Source organism: Zea mays, chromosome 8, assembly GCF_902167145.1.
Source record: "Zea mays cultivar B73 chromosome 8, Zm-B73-REFERENCE-NAM-5.0, whole genome shotgun sequence".
Classification (NCBI taxonomy): Eukaryota; Viridiplantae; Streptophyta; class Magnoliopsida; order Poales; family Poaceae; genus Zea; species Zea mays.
The window spans coordinates 48567690-48583952 of record NC_050103.1 but is presented as its reverse complement, the minus strand read 5'-3'; the positions used below and the strand labels follow the sequence as shown (position 1 = coordinate 48583952).

General features: G+C 44.3%; 1 protein-coding gene across 1 annotated transcript; it reads left to right on the top strand.

The window, feature by feature from the left end:
* Window positions 1-5646: 5646 nt before the first annotated feature.
* LOC103636924 (WD repeat-containing protein 44) lies at window positions 5647-13190 on the top strand. Its single transcript, XM_008659225.2, has 2 exons — window positions 5647-5808; window positions 11739-13190. The coding sequence occupies exons 1-2, from the start codon at window positions 5647-5649 to the stop codon at window positions 12960-12962; spliced, it is 1386 nt and encodes a 461-aa protein (XP_008657447.2). The 3' UTR covers window positions 12963-13190.
* The last annotated feature ends 3073 nt before the right edge of the window (window positions 13191-16263 follow it).

Below are 16263 nucleotides of genomic sequence, written 5' to 3'. Positions count from 1 at the left end.
CGAGGCAAGGCATTAGACCACCGTCTCGATGCCTAGGTGAGGTAGGTGGACAAGGTGTCTAAGCGTTGGACCTCCGCCTAGACGCTTAGGCGACACCTTAAGAATAGTGCTTGATGCACCCTTCGTGATGATGCCATGTGCCGCATCTAATTCTCGCTGAAACCGTACCATCGGATTTTGAGGTACAAACCTGACGAAAACAGCGAACTGTTGCATCGGGTGGTTTTGAGGCTCAACCACCGAAACCTCCATGGGTAGCGTACTTCATACGCGCCCACATCATGGACATGTGTCCACCAATTTGCAACTGCGTCGACAACACGATCCACTCCTTCACGTCCTCGTGCCTGTTAGTGTCCCTAGGTATCAGCCACCATAGTTAGTCACCCGACTTCTCTAGTCCCTCGGTCGAGACATGGCATTCGTCCTTCGCCACTCCTGGTCCATCAGCACAAACCTGCATGGCCTTCACCTTCGCTGTTGACCACCGTCTCCTGACTCCACATCTACAAACCACAAGCCGAGAGACATGTTGCACCAACAACCTCGCACCTTGGTTAGTCTAACTAACTCAACCCAAGGCGTTACCTTTTTTAAAAATCAATCATCACAACTCGAACCACAAGGGTACATATCAACCTTGTGTTCTCAATCTCCCCCTTGACGAGTGCATTGTCAACACCAATGTACAAACACAAATATTTGTAGAAAAGAAGGAAGTAAGAAGAAGGAACTCACTCAAGTGATAAGAAGCTAGACAAAGGCCTAATGCAAGTAATCGAGAGTTAGCAAAGCTTGGTCCCTAAAGATATGGGTAATGGCTCAACACAACCAAGCAAAAATGGCTAGCCCTCAAGAAAAGATAGAAATGGGCTCAACACAACCAAGCAAAAATGGCTAGCCCTCAAGAAAAGATAGAAATGGGCTCAACACGGTTAGCCAAAAGTCAGAGCCAAAACAAAGCGAAAGAGTAGCAATAAAACTGAGAGCAAAGTTAGTCCCTCCAAAAATAGACAAATGGCTCAATACAACTAGCAAGACACATCTCCAGAAACTTCCCCTCGTTCGAAACGGTGACGCCGAAGAGGGGTGAATTAGGACTTCTATTTTTCAAACTAATCTTGGCCACTAATTAATCTTTAGAACAAAACCTACGCAAATAACCAGATGTCACACCCGAATTTAAGGACAAATCCTGGTGCGTCTCAAATGTGTGCTAGGACCAAGTCTCACACATATGATGACTCATGGTATCGAAATCAATGCCACATATTTATTATATAATAGAAGTTCTATATAAAATAGCTACATAAATACATCATATGATGGCAACGATCCTCCGCAACCATAGCTGAGTAGGAGACGACGACCTAGACCTCTCATGAACTCATCGCATCATCCTTCATGTCCCTCATCTTGCGGTACCTGTTCTTGACCTGGTGTGATTATAGCTTAGAGCACCTAGAGCGGGGCTGAATATGTGATCCTGCAAAACTTAACTCAAACCACACAAACTTGGTCTAAAATGTGAGTTAGAGAGAAATAAAACCAAGTTTGAGAGTAGAAAGAAGAGAGAAGTTCCTTTCACTTGATTGCTCTTTCAAAATATAATTTTGACTCAGAGAAATATCACAAGTGAAGAATTGGAACAAGGAAGAGATAAAAATTGCAATGAAGTAAATGGCACAAGACACATGAAAATTTTTATCCCGTGCTTCGATCAAACGTAATTGCTTGCCTACTGCACGTTGTAGCGTTTCAATGGACGAGGGTTACACTCAACCACTCTCAAGTGATCCAAAAATCAAACTTGAGTACCACAATTCTTCCTTATATCTCACAGTATCCTGGTTGTGAGGAATCTTCATAAGTTGAAGTCTCTCACGCCTTACACAAATGATCACAATCAAAACAGGAGTAAGGGAAAGAATAAAATACACATACAAGAGCACAATGTAGCAGCAACACGCACAAATGCAAAGAAGAGAGCGCAACAACAAAATGACAGAGTAAAGACTAAGAAAATGCGCTCAAATCTCTCTAGAACACTTCAGAGGCGTGGTCGCTGAGTATTGGAGTTGTAGTGTGATCAAAGTATGCTTGGTGTACTGCTCCATGCGCTAAGGGGTCCCTTTTATAGCCCCAAGGGGCCTAGGTGCTATTGAAGTCCCATTTGGAGGGCCATGGTTGCCTTCTATCTATGGGTGCACTGGATTGCCCAGTGGTGCACCAGATAGCTCCTATGCAACGACTATGAATCATCTGATTTTTGCCACCTTCCTTCTCGGGTGGGCACCAGACTGTTTGGTGGCACACCGGATATTCCAGTGATCCTCTTTGACCGTTGCTTGCTCATGTGGTTGGCGCTGATCGCGTGGCCGACCGTTGGTGCGGGCGAAGAGCCGTCGCTCGCTTGGCGTACCAGACATGTCCGGTGCACACCGGACTGTCCGGTGATTTTAGCCAGCGAGCCTCAGTGTTTTCTTGAGAGCGGCTAGTTGGGCCAGCACTAAACTATCCAGTGGTGCCCAGTCTGGCCCAACTTCCCTTATTTTGAGTCCAACTTCTTTGGCTCGACTTCAAGAGTTCCCTAGCACTTAGATGAACATAGTTAGCCACTAAATCAATTGACTAAGTGTTAGAAACATACATTTATCACTTTGTTCCATAATGGTTTGCAATGGGCCCACTCTCAAGCCCCAAAAGTGCTTTTCCTATTTTCCACAAACTTTCGGACTTGATTGCTTCAATTTGCTTTTGAAACACCTGTGCTCATGCTCATATGAAGAGTGTTAGTTCATATTGGTGTGTTGAGCAGTTAATCACCAAAACACTTAGAAATAGCCCAAGGGCACATTTCCCTTTCAATCTCCCTCTTTTTGGTGATTTATGCCAACACACCAATAGCAACTCAAAACTCACTAGCTTAACCAAATATGAGCCAACTTTTGCAAATTGAAGTCAAATCGAACACCAATAGAATAAGAATAGGGTTTGGCATATTTAGATCATTTTGCCACCACTTTGTTTTCACAAAACAAATTCATTTCTTACTTCTAAGTCAAAACACTTTAGTTTTGCAAATCAAACTTCGCCGGACCTCATCCGACCCTTCGCCGGACCTCTACCGTCGCCGGTAAGCCGCGCCACCGCTTTTTCTCCTTTGGTCACTGTTCAGGCGAGGGAGGAGCTCGGGTTAGAGGGGATAGAAACCTAGGGGGGTTAAGTGCTAAGTCAGAGACTCAGGTGAATAGTGCTTGAGGGGCACGGTTTAAACGACTTAGATAGAAATAAGCCCAGGGACCCCAATGCAAAGTCATTTTCCTTTAACCATTTCTGTTTATTCTTTTTAAATGAGTAGAGAACTTAGAAAATTTATAACTTGAGTATTATTCAACCAAATTTGGTCAGACCAATTTTGCTAGGACCTACAAATTATAGACTATCATACAAAAATAGCAAACCCCATGGTTTCTGCAATACTTTTTAGAGTTTTGATTTAACTTAGGAAAATACCCAAAACCTATTAATCCAGAGAAAATAGAAATACTTCTATACCAGGGTTAAGAAAATTTGTAGAGAGACATACCCAACATACACACTGTTTAAAAATACTAAGCACCCCAGTATACAAGAATAAATCAAGAATTTATATTAAAAACTATTTTTGCCCAAAACTTAGAAAATTAAGAAAGAAAATGGAAAATAATAAACAGAGGATGAACCTATTTTTCCTAGAATACCTAAGGGATAAAGAACATAGGAAAAATACAGAGAACCCTAGTCCAGAGCTAATCCAAGGTTAATTATTTTATTGGGCACTAAGAAATCAAGGAAAACCATGATTAAAAAATATAAGGACCATTGCAAAAATGATAAGAAAATTTCAGTAGACTCCTAACTGCTAGAACACTACTCCAAAAATAATAAACACCCAACCCATCACAATAAGTGAGTTGAATAATTAGGACTTGGATTTGACCTATGTTTTAATTAAATCATGAGGGAGCCTAAAATTGTGCAACAGTGGGCAAACAAAATTTTACCCAACTACTTATGAAGTAAACCACCAGAGAAAAATATGATACCCAATTAAAAATGCAAGGTAACATACATTACCCCCTACCCCATGAAAAGGACCATATATTCCAAAAATTTCTACCACCCTTTCCCCTAAGCAAAAAGTTGACAAATTCTAGAATGATTGCTCTTGCACAAAGAAAAAGGTAGGAAAAATTAGAAATCTGTTGTTTGACATTTTTCAAGTATAGTGGTAATAGAAAGCACCCCTATGACCAAGAACTTTAGAAAATCACAATAAAATGACCAATAGGCACAAAAAGCGTAACCACTAGTATATGAACTCTGACACTCATGTCTTAACAATACATCGTCCACGCAAATTAGCATTTTCTAAACTACTCGTCACATCAATAAATATATCCCCATATAATCACGAATCCCATCACATTGCATAGGATTTGCACTTAAATCTTGGCTTAACTGCACGCCTCATACTCTTCTATTCCAAAACTCTTCGCCTAGCCAATACACTACACTCTAGAGACGTAGGATCCATTTAACACACTCGATGTATACACTTAACAGAACATTTTTATACAACCTATAAAATCAATCTAGCCTTTACATCACACAACACATCTCCTTCCCTATTTCGAATGCAACCATATTTCGGCATGCATCCGAAATACTTCAGACAACTCTAACGCAACCACTATTATGATATTTCGGCACACACACACATACGTGCCCCCCACATTATGCACATGACACCAACAGCACAAGTGTCTCCAACAGGACTAATCATACTCCTCATTCGCATCGACTATCACATTCACCGATCACATGCATAAAACAAATACACTTTTCACATAAACACCTATCGATGCATTCCCCAAAACACAATCCGCATTTTTTAACTTAGTCTTCGCATTAAACAACACATCGCATATATTTCTATCAAAATATAAAAACAGCCGAGTTCTTTTCTACTTCATTTTCTTCTCTACACGCTTTCATTCATACAAATATATTTTCACACAAATATTCACGCCATCGACTGAATCGTAAATAAAACAAAATCACAAATTTTCTAAAGCGAACAACCTGGTTGGATCGGTGAGTCGCATGTGCTGTCCACCGGCTTGGGATTTTTGTCGAGCACGCGATGCACGAGGCATGACATTGATGGTGGCTGCAAGAAGATAACAGTGCATGGTTTGGTCATTTCATGGAGCGCTAAAAACACAAGTTGCAGCAAGGACGATGGGGTTTTACTGAAGTTTGGCACATCACGTCGGGGTTGCGCAGATCGGGTCGATGCAAGCGACACGGAGGGGATCCCATGGCTGCTGCTCGCTGTGGCATTACGTCAACACGCCGAAGGCACGACGCAGAGGATATCCATGGTCGTTGCTGCTCGGATCGGCGACGTGACTGCTGCATAAAACATCGAACATGTAGCGCGCGACTTCCTGTCGCAGACCCTGACCATGTAGGCCACGGCGCACTAGTTGAGGCCGAGTTTGCCGGCGATGCAGTGGGCGGAGGGGGTGCTGGACGGTGCCCAAACCGAGATGAACAGAGGGAGGAGCCGATAGAGGAGGGCGCATGGAACTAGCGGCCATGGATAGGGAAAATGCCACGCCATGGGGGGTGCTCACCGGCGCGAGCTCAGACCAGAGGTGGCCCTGCGCAAACAAAGGGAGAGTGGAGGTTGGCCATGGCCACACTCAAGGTGGGCAGGGCACCGAGAGGAGTAGCCATGGCCATGGGGTCCTTGCTGCTGTAGGTGCAAGAAAGGGGGCACCGAGCTAATGGGGGAGTAGAACGCTGTGAAGGGGGCGCGACCAGAGGTGAAAGGGTGCCCGAGCTCCATCATGGAGGTAGCAGCGCCATGGGAAGATGCAGGGGGGAACTCTCCATGGGGGGAGAGGAAGGGAGCAGTGGAGGAGCCATGGCGCATCCATGGAAGGGAGCAGGGAGGGTCGCCAAGCTAGAGGAGGGGGCCGGCTGGGGAGTGTAGTGCTCCCTGCGCGCCGAGCTAGAGAAGCACAAGGAGCAGCCATGGGAGGAAGACGACATTGGCTGTGGCTACCGTGTGCCACGGGACAGAGAGAAGAGGTGGCGTGGGAGGGGAGGAAGAAGGTTGTGGCGACTAGGGGTAGGAGATGTAAAATTTCAGAATGCAAGGGAGGGAAGCCCATATTTATAGAGGAGAAATTAGGGTAGGGTTTTGGGGTTGCTTAGGATAGAAGCAAAAGATTGCTTCAAGGCTAAGAAATGTTGCTTACAGGAATAAAATGCTCCCGCGAAATTTGTCTATGCGGAGACAGAGCGAGCTGGTGCTCAGTCGAACAGAACGAAGGATTATCTGGACTAGGAATTTGATTTGTTTAGCGTCGCTCAGAAATTAATTTCTCACGCCCTAATAGGAATAAAATGAATTGAGACCGATTGGCTTCAGACTCGTGATCGAGATAAAGCGAGCTGGATTAACAAAAATCGTCGTCGAGGTTGGTTTTTGAATTTAGATTGGACACAAGGATATTAAGTCGATTTGGTTAGAATTATATAGATGCGAATACACTGGGTATTCCGTTTGAGACTACGGATCCGGACAAAACATTTGGACATAGATCGAAAACCGAGAAATTGGATTCGAACATAGCTCGACTAGCAGCTGTCGAGCGTTTGATTAAATAAGATTTAGAAGAGATTTATAAATCGAGATTGATTATCGAGTTGCATTCGTGCCGAGAATAAAAGTTTCAACAGGCTCCAAATTCGGCCTTTCTAGAGATCGAAGAAATTCAAAAATTGGTGAAACCTTCAGAAGTAACGTGATAAAAGGAGATAAATGTGATAAGGAGATAGAAATTTTCACTGAGCGTCCGAGATTAGGATAAATCTCCCGACATAACACGAAATAGACACCTAGGGTGTCACAACCTTCCTCCCTAAAAGAATCTCGTCCCGAGATTCGATTGAGGATCTTTAAGGGTGGAGAAGCATGTAACTCCCATGATACAGGTAGATTCCAATCCATGAGATGTTACTTGACAAGATACTGAAGATAGATTTGGATAGAATATCGCGACATATTGAGACAAAATGCAGCGATCAGTTTGAGATAAGGTCCACAAAAGATAGCACATCAGTATAGTCTCGTAATGGATCACGACTATTAACCGCGATACCAGCGCGTGTCGAGCAGCTCAACCTTATGTGTGCACCCATAGGAGGCTCTCGGTTTCGTCGCGGCACCATCAGTCATTAGTCATAACACCATTACCGAACGGAACAAATAATAAATCCACATAGCATAGATAGATGGAGCCTATGAGGATATGGCTCAGAAAATGTGACTGAAGTCGAAGCAAAGATTGTTGGCAAAAGAGCATCACATGAGAATTTTCTTCAACTCAGAGAACCATTTTATGATCAACACGGAGATTATCAGTCTAGAGATTAGTACGAGATGGGATACGAGAAGGAAGCACTCAATAGTTCATGATTAATGAGCTTTTCAGACACACGAGAAGATTGTTGGCAAAAGAGCATCACATGAGAATTTTCTTCAACTCAGAGAACCATTTTATGATCAACACGGAGATTATCAGTCTAGAGATTAGTACGAGATGGGATACGAGAAGGAAACACTCAATAGTTCATGATTAATGAGCTTTTCAGACACACGAGAGATCCAATGACAACAATAAAATCCACATAACCAAAGGAATACACTGTTTATAGATAAAGTTAGTAAAACAACGTCATGATCCTCGGAGAAGGGGTATGAGAATGACCAGAAATGAGGGATTTATGTAAATTAACATCCGATACTTGAGAACAGGTTATAGTAGATAACCAGATAACGGGGCAGAATCAATGAAGGATCCATAGATTCAGATGATAAAGCCACAACACGATTCACAAGGAAAAAGATTACCAGATCCAGGTGAAAAGAGAGGTATTCACATGAGATAGATTAGGATGAGCAGCAGAAAGGTTACGAAGATTCGGGACTAGATGTATGGAAAGAAACATGGCCTTACTAATGAGATATATAGGGTTTGTGCAACTAGACACCAAACAACAATTTCTTTTTGACACAACAAGTGCATAAGGAGACTTGGGTTGGTCTAGCGGTCAAGCTATGGGGGTCTACAAGCTGTGCAGGTGCATTACCAATAGCGCAACACACAAGGGCTAGAAAACACCAACACAAGCATGTGATTTGATTTTTTTGCAAGGAGGGATGAACAATTACAATACCACCTAGATAGCAAGACAAGAGAAACACATAACATGACTGTTGGAGGCCTTCTTCTTCGCCGAAGGTCCTCTAAGCAAAAACACCTTCGACAAGATGATATGCAAGCACACACAACATGAAGATATATGCCAAAGCTATAATCGAAGGAGCTTCGGCATGATGACACGCTTGAGACGAAGGGCATCACCGACTTCAAGAGGAAAAGACCTCTTAGTCCCTGATAATTTGTGTTATGATTATGATTACTTATCAAGGACACAAATGTATATTTATCCGGGCTACCTCCCGTGCCTATAAATAGATGAATAGTACCCCGTACTATTCACGTTGACTTGTAATCACTCGCACGTCACTCTCGGGTTCTTATCTTCTGTCAAGCTGAAGGTACAAATGTAATTTAATATCATTGATGTTTGTTCAAAGATATATGATAATAATATGAATAATCTAATGATCTGGAATGATTATTCATGTTTTCTCCATGCTTCATATGATCATGTCTATATCTTGTTATATTGCTATGAAGAAGGTATGTCCTTCATGACCTTCATCCGAAGTTCATTATATCCCAAGGGAGATAATGTTATGAAGGCCGAAGGTCTTTAACCATTAACATTTGTGTTGCCTTATTCTTGATTCATAGCTTTTGAGAACAAGTGACCAACAACGACCTAACAAGACTTACCAATCTGACACGAGGTAAGACATTTCTTATAGTTCCTAACATATCAGTACATCACATTATTCACAAGTTCTTATTATTGGAATAAAGGTGAGATACGCATGTTGATGCACAAGAGAAAATTATGATGCGACAATCATGATGCATGCTCATTCTAGTCGTCTTCTCAGACCTAACTACTTTTTGGGTGCTTTTTACGGCATCCTAATAGTAGTAATAGTAGCATTTACAGCCTATACAATAAGCCACCTAGCTACCCATCTGTTTCCTAAGGCTTCACGTCCTAGGTCTAACCTTAACGTCCTAATATCTATCCGACATTGGTTTCTAAGCAAGTTTTACTTTTAAAAAGTTGGTATTCATGACTTATTGACTTCTCTGTAATGGTATTCATGACTTATTGACTTCTACGGTAATTATATTTATGTATTCATCATTGGTGTAGGTTAAATTAGGTGGAAAATGTAAGTTATGTGACATACAATTGGTGTTTGGAGGACGAGATAGGTTTAGTAAGAATGGTGTGTTGTCGAACGCGTGTGTCGAAGTGCATTGAAGTAAAGATTTCGTTAAGCTGAACAAAAGTGTCTCAAGTGCATGCCGTGATATGGTTGTATTTGAGATAGTAAATTATAAGTGTTGCGTGATATGAGGTCCGATCGATGTAGTAATATTGATTTGGTCTGTAGAGAGGTGGTGACATGCCAAAGTAGTCATTGCTTCCTCTATGTTTATAAGTCGAGTCGATGCGCATTATGTGTTCACTGAGATACCCTTCGCACCTAGTGTAGGGTTGTGTTCAAGACGCCGAGTAGACGCTTCAAGTATTCAAGTAGGGTCATGATACATGTTGTGTAATGGAGTTAGTTTGTTTAAGAATAATTATTGAAATGCTCTGTTCATATGATAAACATGTATGTGTTCACGATTTGGGAAGTAAGTGCATGGTGGTTGTGAGTTAGAGATTGGTGGTTTACGGTTCGTATGAATTGGTTGATGTGCGAAAATACGTGTGAATATGTATGTTTACAAAATGTTATAGTGAATGTTATGTCTCAGATTTCGATAATAATAGGCAAGCCGACGTGTCGGGTATATGGCGCATGTGGGCCCGGAGTGGGTCACATGGCTGGCATATGATGACACTAGACACACAGACGTGGCTAAGAGGGGACGTTCCTGGATTGGGGTTGTCCAACGAGGACGACGGTCTTCTAAGGGGGTTGGATTGTGATATCCTGGCCCCTAGGATGGTGATTTTCTGGCCCAAGGCTTAATAGAATTAATAGAGTATCCATACCAACAAGGTGCATCTTCTTTTTCGGAAGACTATCTCGAAAGAACCTCCAAGTTAAGTGTGCTTGGCTTGGAGCAATTTGGGGTGGGTGACCGACCGAGAAGTTTTCTCGGGTGCGCATGAGTGAGGACAAAGTGCGCACAAAAAGACCTGTGTTGGCCTGTGGGGATGATATATGATCCTAGAGAGCTGCCAGGAGTAAGTACCGCCGATCCAGGGATTGAACGGGGTGTTACAGAGACTTCCTTCTCATGCAAGTCACCCACCCGGTCTCGTCTTTATCATTTAAAACCCAAAGTTTGGTACCTGGCAGAGGTACTCTTTTCAGATGTTGAACCCATCAAGGCCCTAATGGATTCACCATCATAATTATTTTTCTTTGTAAAAATTCCCATCCAGTATGAAGTATCACTTTTTGTTTTAAAACCAAACATTTTGTTTTTCTAAAGCAATGCTAAGCATCATAAAATCCTTTTCATAAAAGGGTATCAAGGAATGGTGATCAATTTTCCAAGGAAGGACATGCATCAATTGTTTAGCACACAACTCCTATCACCTAATGCATCATATAAGGTGATAAAGATTTTAAAACAACAAGGAAAGGGATAATGCACCGGGGCTTGCCTGGAATAACACTAGGTTAGTGTTTGTTAGACGAGACTTGCTTGTGGATCATCTCTCAGCCGAGCACTTGCTTGATTTATCCATCTTCAGGTTGGCCCGACTGACGACATTGTGTTGCGGAGATGTCCACTCTCTACATCATCTTGGGGTCGACTCAATTTTTGTCCACCACACCACGTGATCAACTTGCGCACCTAGTTGAAATGCATGATGCACATGATTGACAATGAGCAGGAATAACACAATACTAAATATTGTTATACCAAATAGGATTAACACTTATGGTCAGACATCACAAACTAGAATACATAAACACTATATACCTATAACTCATTAAGTGCAACGATCACACTCCCCCTAGCTTAACCGGATCAACCCTGAACATCATGGAACATCAAACCATACAGAAACTCTCTCTCTCTCTCTATCTCTCTCTCTCTCTCTCTCTATATATATATATATATATCTATACTACCTATTAAGAGTGTAATAGTAGTCTGCCTCCTGTCGTTCTGCCGTTCTGCCATCCTGTAACCTCAACCGTCCATTCCATTGTTCTGCAATTTCAACCGTTCGATCACCAGCCGCTCGATCCCCCACCGCCGCCAGTCGTCCGATCCCATCGCCCGATCCCCGCCCCGGAGGTTGGAGATGCGAGGGATGGCCCCTGCCCCGGTGCCCCCCACCCCCGTTACCCTCGTCCGATCCTCTTCCTTCCCCGCAGTCTCCGATCCGTCCGGCTTCACCAAATCCACCCCTCCCCATGCAACAGCCACCGACCATGTTCGCCGCCCCACCTCCCCGCCTGGCGTCCGTGTTGCTCGCCGCCCTGGAAGGGACGCGTCCAGAAGAGGCAAGGCCGTGCCCCCGCCCGCCCCCGCGCAACCGCCGCGGCGCTCGACGTGTGGACGTCCGAGCCGGCGCCCGTGCAGGAGCGGCGCCGGAAGCTGCTCCAGATGCTGGGGCTCGCCGGGGACCCCGCCCTGGCGCGCCTCGAGATGGGCCGATCGGTCTCCTACGACGACGAGCCTGTGCCCGTCCGCCCGGCGCCGGCCTCGCTGCCCATCTCCCGATCCAGATCAGACGGTGGCGCCGTGCCGGCCTCGGCAACCAAGCCGCCGCTGGGAGGGCGGTCGCCGGGCTCCTCCGAGGCCACGCCCGAAGGGGAGGAGGAGGAGGAGGCCGACCCGAGGTGTCTGATCCGGAACGTCGACGACGGCAGCGAGTTCGTGGTCAAGGAGGGGTCCGAGCTCCGCGAGGTCGGCACGGGCCGGCAGCTCACCATGGAGGAGTTTGTTGACCTCTGCGTCGGCCGCTCGCCTATCGTCCAGGAGCTCATGCGGCGCGAGAACGTTGCGAGCTCCGGCTCGTCCACCCCCGTCCAGCGCTCCAACTCCGACTCCAGCAACGAAGCGACGCGCCACCGGCGGCGGCGGCGACATAGCAGCTGGCTTCGGGGCATCCGGAACGTCGCCGGCTCCGTGGTGGCCAGCTCCCGCGACCGCCGCAGCAGCGACGACAAGGACACGTGCTCGGAGAAAGGCGGGCGCCGGTCCAGCTCGACCACAGACGACAGCCAGGACAGCGCTGGAGCCGTGCGCCACGGCCCGGTGCGCGTTAAGGTGAGGCAGTATGGCAAGTCGTACAAGGAGTTCAGTGGCCTTTTCATGAACCAGGAGATTCAGGCTCACGATGGCTCCATCTGGAGCATCAGGTTTAGTCCAGATGGCCGGTACCTCGCGAGTGCTGGGGAAGACTGCGTGATCCATGTCTGGGAAGTGTCAGAGTTCGATAGGAAACACGAAGAGAACGGAGCGTGCAATCCTTTTGTTGCGATGGTGTGCAACGGTTCGCCGGAGCCAACATTAGCTGTGGCCAGCAGTGTGGATGGGAGCAATCGTGAGAAGAAGCGTCGGGCAAGGTTCTTGGAGGGTCGTAGGTCTGTGAGCTCAGACCGGCTAATGCTGCTAGAGCATGTGTTTGCGCTGTCAGAAAAACCGATTCGGACCTTCATGGGGCACTCAGAAGATGTGCCTCATGACCAATTTAGTTTGCTGTGAATTTGACGTGTGGGGTCCAATTTAATGGAAGGGGATTTTGTCACACTTTGTGATGATGGCCAAAATTACCTAACCTTGAGCGTGATAAATGGTCACAAGTAGATTTGCTTTGCACATTGTCCACTGCTAGCGTCCAAAGAAATTTCCTTCTTACTTGACAAGCTAGGGTTCATCCTTGTGTGGCGGGCAGAATTACAGTCATGGCTTGGACCTACATCTGCCACTGAGTTTACATGCTCCTTATCCAACATTTTACCATGCACTGGTTGGGCCTTGAGACTCTTAGCTTCTTTCCACTATGACATATTCTGAACCGTGTTTAGCACATGATGAACATACTGGCATCTATCACGGAGTTTCTTTGTCGTAATTAGAGGGATTTCTGCCTCTACAGAAGTACCACTGCTCTTGGGTGCAGGGCTGACAACTTCTGCGTTTGTTGGTCTTTATTTTCAGATCAAAGAAACTCCGTGCGTTTGTTGGTTGTTGAAGGTTGTCCATGGAAGGAGAATCAGACGCCTCGGATCGCCGCCCCAGCCTCCATGGAAGGGGAGTCCTCTCGATCCGTGTCCGTGCTGTCCATGGAAGAAACCTTGCTGTCAGCGCGTCTCCACTTGGTGAGTGATCTTTGAGTAGTCTTGCTATGAACAACAATTCGTTGTTGCTGTTGTACTTGTGGAGGGGCTTGCGTTCACTAAAGTGTAGGTGGATGCATTTGTTTATTGTTGCCCCCATCAAGAATCCAGGTTTCAATTCAGCAAGAAATGCTATCCAGAATTCTAGATCACGGAGGAAGCAGTTATTACCTGCACCAATCCATCTTAAGGTATATTCTTAAATTTGTTATAAGCCTGTTAATTGAATAGCAAGCTTTCTATAGCACGGTTCTATTTTTTGTGGCTGAATGCATTGTGAAACACCATTTTTTATTGTGGCCCAGGTTTGTATCGCTCACAGTCCTACATCTCCAAACCCTGTAAGTGTTGTGCTTGATACACAACTGAAGCCTAAAATGTAAAGTGTACGCGTTTTGACTAAAACTGAGGAGCTCTTAAGTAACAACTGCTTGGTATGCAGCAGTTTCAGGATATACCTCACAAGTTTCAGGATGCAAGAACACAAGATATACCTGCTGGTTCATTGTATTTTTGCTAACATTTTGACTAGCATCAGTATGTTACTTGGGTCACGAGAATTTCTACGGTGAGCTCATTTTCTTGATTAAGAGAATAAATCTCGGCGCAACCCAGCGTCAAGCAGAAGGTGCCGCACATCACTCCCTCTCCCCCTTGCAACAACGGCATGCCCCTCTCTCCCCCCTTGGAACAGCGAAATCGAAGGTTCATGCAACAGCGGCATCGACGACCAGTTCCCGGGCCCTCCCCTGAACGTAACAAGCATTCAGGTACATCTTAGCATTTTATTCATGTTAGTAGGTTGGCGCATAGGTAATGACTTTTTTTACATGCCTCAACACAGCTGCACAAATCCATTATTTCTTGGTTTCGGTATCCACCCCAAAACGCCATTCGAACATGAAGTGTAAACCTTGAACCTTGCATAGAGGTTTTGCTTACAAGCTCTAAATTGCTTTACTCTAACATCACTGGAAAGTTATCCGTATGTACACAATGTGACCAAGCATACTACATTTGATACCTTTTAGTGGAATTTAGCTCACACTATAGAGCTCCCCAACAGATTTAGCTCACAGTCTAGATGTACCAAAAAAATACTATAGTTAAATTTAAGCGGACCAGCAAGAATAATTTGGTACTTCATTTTTCCGGTTCTCAATTCACCCCAAATATTACTTGGTTATAGATTTCGCACACAGTCCTCTATCTACACCCACTACTATTCTATATGAGCCTACTGTGGACGTCCACAGTACTCACCATGCCCCCGCCCTTCCCACCACACATCATATTCTGCCCCGTGCATCCGTAAGTGGCTTTGTTTTCTTTTTCTTACTGAACAATGTCATGTTTCCTATTCCCAGGTGATACTGAACTTTGTTTATCTTGCCATTGGAATAGAGCTTGCTTCAACACATCGTAAGTGGATTATTTCCTATCCAGAATTTGTTATAACCATTACGGTGTGTGGAGGTGGATGTTTCGAGGTCCTATGACGGTGTGCTCTTTGCTCTGCATGACAGGTAATTGAACTGCCACTTTGCTGGTGTGGTATAATGTATCACAAACATGTTGCTTTTGTAACATGAACATGCATCTAAATGGAAAACATCAAGATCACTATCTATCATGTGTGACTGTTTACCCACTGCCATTTTTTGCTACACCCATTTACATAATTTCGCTATTTACTAAAATACTATAATTTTTATTAAATTGGCAAGCTATTAAATTTGGTTTTATAATTATGAGAATTGAGAACACAGTTTTATCTGCCAATTATTGTCTTTGATATTGGCCTTCTTCATGAATGATGCACACTTCAGTTTTTGTAAGCAGCTGCAGGAAGCATGTCGTTACAGTTTTATTTGGTGTTCTTAATTTTTAAGGCTATAAGATGATTGAGAGGAGGCATGCACCCCCTCCTGCTGGCAGCGACCTAGCTCAGGCGACCTCAACAGCGACTCCCTCTCACCAAACCGCCCACCGTGCCGTCGAAGCAGCAGTCCACAAGCAGCAGCGGCCGCCACAGCTCGATAGGTGCACACTGTTCTAGAGTATTCTTTTACTTATTCATAATCTGCAAATCTCACAATATTTTATAGTGACTGATTTTCTCCCTATTTGTGTATCAGCAAATCTCACAGTAGTTTATAGTGAGTGATTTTGATTTATTCATAATCTGCAAACCTTCATCATAAGTTAAACACATATTTTCTCCCGATTTCATGTTTGTGGTAACCTGATATAAACCGTTTGTGTTAACATGGTTAGACAGAACATGATTGTCTGGGTTTAAATTAATGCGTTAATCAAGGTTTAGTTTCGTTACTTCAGTGTCTTCTTCTACACTTTTTAGTTTTGTTACTTCAGTGTCTTCTTCTCCACTTTTCTCTGGTGGCTTATTCTGGGGTTGTGGGCTGAGATTGTTTTTCATGACCTAGCTTGGCAAGAAAACTGAAGTTCTCTTTCAGTTTGTCATTATTTGGACAAAGTTACTTGACTTAGGTAATATCTTTTTGTTCATACTAATTTATTGTTTCAAGTGGATTCTCAGTCCACAAAATAGCCTCTGAACCTGTTGTATTGGCCGATGTGATGAATATTCATGGCAAAGAGCTAGAAACTTGCTTGTGCAAGTGGCTACACATGGAGAAAATACT